Raw genomic sequence first — 7,500 nt, 5'->3', positions numbered from 1 at the left:
TCGTTTGGGACCGTCCCCAGTGTGTAGGGCGTCGTCGCTCGCTTCATCGTCCGCATCGTATCTGCTGTCGCTGTGATCGTTCTCACCAGCGCCACCATTCCGCTTGACGTCACGGTTTCGGTCGCTGCCCTTGTCACCGCCACCGCTGCCATTGCCGTTGCAGCACTGTTGTGCCATCCAATGTGTGTCTAATCTTGGCTTCTGGGTTGTCTGCTGCTGCTGCTGCTGCTGCTGCTGTTGTTGTTGTTGTTGCTGCTGCTGCTGCTGCTGCTGTTGTTGTTGTTGTTGTTGTTGTTGTTGTTGTTGTTGTTGTTGTTGTTGTTGTTGTTGCTGTTGCTGCTGCTGCTGCTGCTCTTGTTGCTGCCTTTCTTCCAGTACTCGTCGACAAGCTTCAAGCAACAGAGCAAGGCCTCTTTGTTGACTACCGTGCTGCTCTTGCTGCTGCTGCTGCTGTTGTTGTTGTTGTTGTTGTTGTTGTTGTTGTTGTTGTTGTTGTTGTTGTTGTTGTTGTTGTTGTTGTTGTTGTTGTTGTTGTTGCTGTTGCTGCTGCTGCTGCTGCTGCCGCCGCCGCCGCTGTTGTTGTTGTTGCCACACGTCTTTGCCACGTGCCTCTTGTTGTCGATGGGGCAGGTGCTCTTGTCGACGGGGCAGCTGCTCTTGTGGAAGAGGGTAATTCGGCATTTGCCGTCTCGGTGACGGCGGTGATGTCGGGGATGCCGGCGACGGAGGAGCCCTCAACGCTTGCTCTTGGTGTTGCCCATGTTCGTGTTGCTGGTGCGGCTGCTCCTGCATTTCTTGCCCCTGCTGCAACAGCAGCAGTTGTTGTTGTTGCTGCTGCTGCTCTTGCTGTTGTTGCTCCAGCTGTTGGAGCTGCATGTCGTGTTGCGGGGTCACGGGGCGGTCAAAGTCGTCCTGCTCGCTTGAGCGAGACGGCTCGTCGTCACCTCTCCGACCAGAGCACATGTCTCAGTCGTGGTCTCGCTCGATGGATGTCGAAGACAGAAAGAGTGAAAGCGTAGGGAGAGGAAGAAGAGAAAATGACAATTGTGGCACTGCGACAAGCATACATCAACATTGCAACAACAATAACAACAACAGCGACAGTGTGTGCCCACAAACAAACACACACACAAACACACACACACACAAACACACACACAAACACACACACACACACTAACACACACGCGGTTGCCACCACAAGCAAGTCACCAACACAGTGGCATTGTTAAGGTGCAAACAGCCATGTCAATGCAACATTGTGCCTGTTGTCAGACACAATCTCTATTGTGCTCGACAAGTCCGGAATGCAGCTCACTAGCTCAGCACACACTCGCACAAACAGCAACCACAACAGCGGTGGTGGGCGCTTGCGCACTCGCTCCGCATCGTCGCTGTCTTGTTGAAAATTGTGAACGTGACTGTCAATTTTCCGTAACTGAAGCCGCAAACAAGCAAAGCAGAGGAGAAAGCAGAGAAAGATGTTTGCTGCGTTTGCTGGCGGTGGTGGTGGTCGTGATGATGACAATGGTAGTGGTGGTGATGAGACGCGCAGAACTGCGGGGAGGGAAGGTGAGCAGACCTTGGATGATGCATCACAGCAACAAGGCCAGCTGCAGCAACACCCACTCGAAGTCCAACGAGCGCAGTCGGTCGCGGCGCAGTGGGAGAATGCCACGTCGTTCCGGCCGCCTTCATCCAGATCCATGTCGTCCTCGTCCGCATCTTCCTCAAGCAGTGACGACAACGACCACGACGACGACGACGACGGCCGTGACGTGCACGGCGACAGGTACGTGCTGACATCCTTGCTCAACCCCATGTACTGTCTATCGCACACCAGTGCAGCAGTCAAGCACACGCAAACCAGACACAGACACGTGCACTGACACAGCCTTGCGTTTTACGGCGGGGCATGCGAACGTTCGTTCAGGCCACTGAAGCGGGCAAAGCAAACGTCTCGAGCTGAAGCAGAGCGAAGCAAGCCGAAGAAGGCAACGCAGAGGAAACACAAGAAAGAAAAGAAGGAGAGAAAGGCAAGGAAGAAGGAGAAGCGGAAGAAGAAGAAAGACAAGGAGCACGAAAAGCGCAGTAGACGCAGCGAGAGGAGGCACGGTGATGACGATGGCGATGGTGATGGCGGGGCTACTGCTGCCTACATCCGGAGTCAAAGCAGGCCCACCCAACAGATGTCAGCACACCAGCCCACGTTAGCACATCGCACGGCAGCCGCATCACGTGCCACCGATGACCTCTGGCGTATTGACGTCCGTGGTGACAAGGACAACATCACATACGACAGGTCCGTGCGCGCCTGTCTGTGTGTGTGTGTGTGTCTGTGTCTGTGTGTCCGAGTGTGTCTGTCTGTCTGTCTGTGTCTGTCTGTCTGTGTCTATGTGTCTGTGTTTGGTTGCATGTGGCTGCACGTGTACATTGTGAGATGCTGTGAGTTTCATCAACTCCAGGCGCGAACACCCCGCCCCCCCCCACCCTCTTGTTCCTTTTCGTTCCTGAACGTGACCCATGAGTGCTTGCGTTCCCATCTGCTTTTGCGCAGCATCTACAAGAAGGACATCAGCGCGTATTGGCGGGCGGGGCGTGGTGCTGTTGTCGGCCTCTCGTCTCCGCTCTGGATTGACGATGGCCGCAGCAAGGGCAGGTGTGGGAGCCTGAACCTTCGCGCTCGTGTGTGCGTGTGTGTGTCTGTCTGTCTGTGTCTGTGTCTGTGTATTATGTGTGCGTCGCTGGTGCGAGGTCGGCCGCGCTTCCGTACACGCACGTGCACGTGTGTATGTGTGTTTGTGTATGACACACGCTGTCATATTTGTTGTTCTCCCATTCACTTGTTTGTTTTTTCTTTTCTTACCTGGTCTTGCAGACCACCGCGCCATCTCCACTTTCGACGCATCCACGACTTTCGATTCGCCTCAAAGCTCAAGGACGCAGAGGCAAAGGTAATTGCATATGCATGCTTGTGAGGTCTGCTTGTGTCGCTTGTGCGTTTGTGTCGTTTGCTTCTGCTTATGTCATTTGACTGCTTTCTTGCTTCTGATGTGTGTGTGTGTGTGTGTGTGTGTGTGTGTGTGTGTGTGTGTGGTGTGCGGCACGTATGTGCATGCTGTTGATACGAGTGCCCCGCCGCCCAGCCCAGCAGGACGATGATGCTTGGAAGCCCTTTGCTCACAATCACCACCGCATGTGTCCATCTCGCCAGGTGACCTACATCACGCCGTCCGCACCAGAACCGCAATCAGCACCGTCTTCTTCAGCAAAGTGCGGCATAAGCACGTGCTTGCCCGCTCGTGTGCTTTGTACGCGTATTGGCAGTGGTCACGGCACCAACCTCGTTCACTTGATGCTGATGATCGCACTCACGCACGCAGCTGCCGTGATCCGGACAACACAACACAACAACACACAACACAACACAACAACACACAACACAACACAACACAAAAACACACAACACGTCACAACACAACGCCGTACAATCACCCCATGCAACACGACACACGATACAACGCACAGTTGCCCCACATGCTGAACATTCGTCCATCCATCCATGCACCCATTCATTCGATGCCTGCAGGCAGCATCCGCTATTTGTGGAATTGCGGTCGTTTGTTCCGCTGGAGGATCCTGGCGAACATAGCGACGCAGAGGGCGGTGTCGCACACGTGTCCAAGCACGGCACCCACGACGACAACGATGATGATGATGGTGATGGTGATGGTGATACGAAGGGGGAGACGAAGGAGGCGTATGTTCGGCGCCGGACAAAAGAGTTCAACGCCGCCCTTCGCCGCCATCCTGAGGACACCACCATGTGGCGCACATACATCGACTTCCAGGTGGTGATTGGTTGCTGGTGATTGCTGGTAGCGACGCGTAATGGTGTAGAAACGACGTGGTGTGCCGTGTGTCATCCATACTGCGAATCTCCAACCAACAGATAACTGACCAGAGCTCGTGCACACATGTCCAACGTGCCCACCTGTGCAGGATGACGTGTTTGCGGTTGAGGCAGGCCACTCGCGTAAGGCCGTGGCGCTGCTCATAGACCGCAAACTTGCTCTCTACGACGAAGCCCTCAAGCACAACCCGCACGACGAGGTGCTTGGCCGTCCCGCGGCCGTTTGTGCTCGTTTCCTCCCGTCTTGGTTGTCTTTGATTGTTTTGTTCAGCTTGGGTGTGTGGGTGTGTGGGTGTGTGTGTACCAGGTGGGTTGTGCAGGATACCACACATTGTCTGTGCGCCCTGCAGCTGCTGCCAGTCGCCTCGCCTGTCAGCTGCGCCGCTGTCCATGGATCCCTCACTGCATCACGTCATTCCCCCTGTACACTTTTCTCAGGATCTCTTCATCGGATACTTGGAGCTCTGCGCACAGAAGATGACGCCGGTGTGTGTGTGTGTGTGTGTGTGTGTGTGTGTGTGTGTGTGTGTGTATCTGTGTGCCTGTGCCTGTGTCTGCCTCTGTGTCTGCCTCTGTGTGTCTGTGTCTGTGTGTCTGTGTGTGTCTCGAATTGTCTCTCTCATTTGCTGAATTTGTTGGCGACCTTCAATCTGGCGGCGGCCCCGTCGCAGCTTCGACTCACACGGTCACATCGTGCTTGCTTGCATGCAAGGATGACTTGGAGGCGAAATGGACGAGAACCCTTTTCCTCCATCCAAATAAACACCGTCTCTGGCAGCGCTACCTCGGTGTGTACGTGTGTGTGTGTGTGTGTGTGTCTGTATGTGTGTGTGTGTGTGTGTGTCTGTCTGTCTGTATGTGTGTGTGTGTGCGTGTGTGTGTGTGTGTGTTTGCTAGGACGAATATGCCAGCTTTGAAACCCATGTTGTCTGCTATTTCCACCGTCAACACCGACCCCGCCCCTCATCTTAACCTCTCAATCAACCCCCTCCCCCCGCCCCCACTCAACCCTTCCAACCGAACAGCGCACAGCACTGCGCTCCTGGCCCGGTTCACGGTTTCGTCCTGCCAATCCAAGTTCCACAAGTGCATTGAAACGCTCGACGGTCTCAAGGTACGTGTGTATGTGTGTGTGTGTGTGTGTGTGTATGTGTGTGTGTGTCTGTCTGCCTGCCTGTGTGTGTGTGTGTGTGTGTGTGTGTGTGTGTGTGTGTGTGTGTGTGTGTGTGTTCTGTGTTTCACCTGGATTCGCACAGTCTCTCACCCGCACCCACCACTGCTGGCCCTGCCGTTCCCCATCCCCCTTCCCCGCTCTCTCCGTACACAGGAGGGATCGTTTGCAACGCATCACCTCGACAAAGATGTGGCTGAAGAAACGCTGCTGGATGTCGTTTTTGAGTCCTGCCACTTCCAAGCCAAGGTGCCGTGCATGCACACACACACACAGTGACATGTCAGCATTTCGTGTGTTTTCTTCCATTTTCTAACGATCTGTCGCTGCTCTCATTGCCTCCACCACTCACTCACACACCATCCACGCTCGTGCCCTCACCTGCTAGGCTGGATGCATGGAGCGCGCCATCGCGTGCTTGCAGGCACTCGTCGAATTTAACCTCTTCATGCCATCAAGGTGCACAATACACCCGCCTGCTGCTGACGTATGCTCTGTAGTTGCTGTGCGCGCTGTTGTTAAACATTCCTATCCTCACCTGTGTGCGTGTGTGTGTGTGTGTGTGTGTGTGTGTGTGTGTGTGTGTGTGTGTGTGTTCACAGGGTGCGGTCACCGCGGGAGGCGACGGGATTTCTCGAGTCGTTCTGGGAATCAAACGCCCCTCGATTCGGTGATCCAGGTGCGTCCAAAGAGTGTGCATGTGTGCGTATCGATGTGGACCCATCTTCCTGCTCAATACAACACACACACACACACACACACACACACACGCACACACACACACGCACACACACACACACGCACACGCACGCACACACACACACACACACGCACACACACACACACACACACGCACACACACGCGCACACATACACACACACACACCTCACCAAAGATGTTCGTGTTCGTGCACGTCCGCTGCAGGCGCGAGAGGCGTTGGCCATTTCATTGATCAGAAGCGTGCGCGCACCGATGTTCCTTCACTTCAGCAGCACCATCCGCCCACCACCCCGCCAGGTTCGTGCTGTGAACCTTCATGCACCCCCTGTGACGCAATGTCTGCACCTGCACCTGCACGTCCGCGTCTGCGTTTGTGGTTGTGGTTGTCATCTGCATTTGCCCTTGCCTGTATTCAAACACCTGAGTGTCTAATAACTGCTGCTGATGGTGTGCGCTCACCCTGCAAATTACATTCACGTCTCCCTGCCATGCGTCCCATCAGAGTTGAAAGGCGTGACGACGTGGGAGCGATGGCTGGAAGTTGAAACATTCCGCGAACAGCAGCATTGGCTGCCTTGGCGGTGGGCACATGCACACACACACTCACACACTCACACGCACTCACTCACACACTCACACACACACACTCACTCACACACACGCACACACACACACGCACGCACACACACATTTGTGCCCACGACTTGAATCCAACTGTGGCAACTCAGACGTACACAGTAGTGTTCAAATACACGCTGGTGCAATCGCACAGTGACTGTGCATTCACACACGTGTGCATTGTGTAATTCATACACGCACATGCTGTCCTCGTGCTCTTGTGTTTTGAATCATCTTCCACCTTCTGCAAGACCCAACGAGGAGGAAGGAGAGGAGGAGGAGGACTGTGAGGATCCAGACCGTTGCGTCATCTTTGACGACGTCGCCGGACATTTATTCCGCCTCTCCACCCCCGAATTGAAGGTCTTTCAGCTGACTTGGGGGCCTTTCTCCTCATACCTGCTCTGTGTGCGCACTTGTGTGTGTGTGTGTGTGTGTGTGCGCGCATTTGTGTGTGTCTGTGTGTGTGTGTGTGAATTTGCTAATTTCTGTCGGTCCACCAGCTCTCTCTCCCTCTCCAACAATCGAGTCCACGACCGCCTGCAACTGACGCGCCCATCCACTGCAACGGTACAATGCGATGTGACGATGCGATGCTCGTGTTCTCAGACGGATCTCGTGCTGGGGTTCGTCGACTTTCTCGGTGCGAACGTGCGCGCGCGTGTGTCATCGAACAGCATCTTCCACCTCAACGCCGTCAGCAGCGCCGTGTCCATGCCAGACACCTTCACGCCCCTCATACAACACCTCGGTGCGGCAGTGGTGTGTGTGTGTGTCTGTGTGTCTGTGTTTCTGTGTGTGTGTGCCCGTGATGTGTGTGTGTCTGGGTGTTTACTGTGTTGGAAAAGCGTGCTCCCGTTGTGCTGCTGGGAATCGGTGCATGTTCTGTGTTATTGCCTCGTCTCTCATCGTACTGACACCCCTTCCGCCAACGCCGCCACATTGCCCCACCCGACCACCCTGCTGCATGTCAGCCGGACTGAAGAGCCAGCGGGAGGAGTCGCTGCTGTCGTGGAGCAAGCGCGACCCAGGTCCATATCTCTACAACGAGCAGTTTGTGCTCAGACAGCGAAACGC

The 7,500-nt window shown here is 54.9% G+C and overlaps 2 protein-coding genes across 2 annotated transcripts in view; one reads left to right on the top strand and one right to left on the bottom strand.

Annotated features, from left to right (window-relative positions):
- PTSG_01349 (glutamine repeat protein) overlaps nucleotides 1–963 on the bottom strand; it is a gene marked incomplete at both ends in the record, with an annotated part of 1,818 nt that extends 855 nt beyond the window's left edge. The window contains one exon of the mRNA XM_004997264.1: nucleotides 1–963. This exon is cut by the window's left edge and continues 855 nt beyond it. Coding sequence (XP_004997321.1) covers nucleotides 1–963 — 963 coding nt within the window.
- A 477-nt stretch (nucleotides 964–1,440) lies between these two features.
- The window catches only part of PTSG_01348 (uncharacterized protein), a 10,470-nt gene continuing 4,410 nt past the window's right edge, over nucleotides 1,441–7,500 (top strand). The window contains exons 1-18 of the mRNA XM_004997263.1: nucleotides 1,441–1,792; nucleotides 1,934–2,302; nucleotides 2,558–2,659; nucleotides 2,879–2,954; nucleotides 3,215–3,273; nucleotides 3,590–3,851; nucleotides 4,003–4,113; nucleotides 4,352–4,399; nucleotides 4,626–4,701; nucleotides 4,939–5,027; nucleotides 5,241–5,333; nucleotides 5,473–5,543; nucleotides 5,687–5,763; nucleotides 6,010–6,102; nucleotides 6,308–6,386; nucleotides 6,675–6,786; nucleotides 7,033–7,174; nucleotides 7,398–7,500. The exon at nucleotides 7,398–7,500 is cut by the window's right edge and continues 30 nt beyond it. Of these exons, the coding sequence (XP_004997320.1) occupies nucleotides 1,482–1,792; nucleotides 1,934–2,302; nucleotides 2,558–2,659; nucleotides 2,879–2,954; nucleotides 3,215–3,273; nucleotides 3,590–3,851; nucleotides 4,003–4,113; nucleotides 4,352–4,399; nucleotides 4,626–4,701; nucleotides 4,939–5,027; nucleotides 5,241–5,333; nucleotides 5,473–5,543; nucleotides 5,687–5,763; nucleotides 6,010–6,102; nucleotides 6,308–6,386; nucleotides 6,675–6,786; nucleotides 7,033–7,174; nucleotides 7,398–7,500 (2,273 nt within the window). The 5' untranslated portion in view covers nucleotides 1,441–1,481. The remainder of the gene's footprint in view (nucleotides 1,793–1,933; nucleotides 2,303–2,557; nucleotides 2,660–2,878; nucleotides 2,955–3,214; nucleotides 3,274–3,589; nucleotides 3,852–4,002; nucleotides 4,114–4,351; nucleotides 4,400–4,625; nucleotides 4,702–4,938; nucleotides 5,028–5,240; nucleotides 5,334–5,472; nucleotides 5,544–5,686; nucleotides 5,764–6,009; nucleotides 6,103–6,307; nucleotides 6,387–6,674; nucleotides 6,787–7,032; nucleotides 7,175–7,397) is intronic.

Source organism: Salpingoeca rosetta, assembly GCF_000188695.1.
Source record: "Salpingoeca rosetta unplaced genomic scaffold supercont1.4, whole genome shotgun sequence".
In the NCBI taxonomy this organism is placed as follows: domain Eukaryota; class Choanoflagellata; order Craspedida; family Salpingoecidae; genus Salpingoeca; species Salpingoeca rosetta.
Note: the sequence above shows the minus strand (reverse complement) of the source record. Positions and strands in the feature narration are given on the sequence as shown.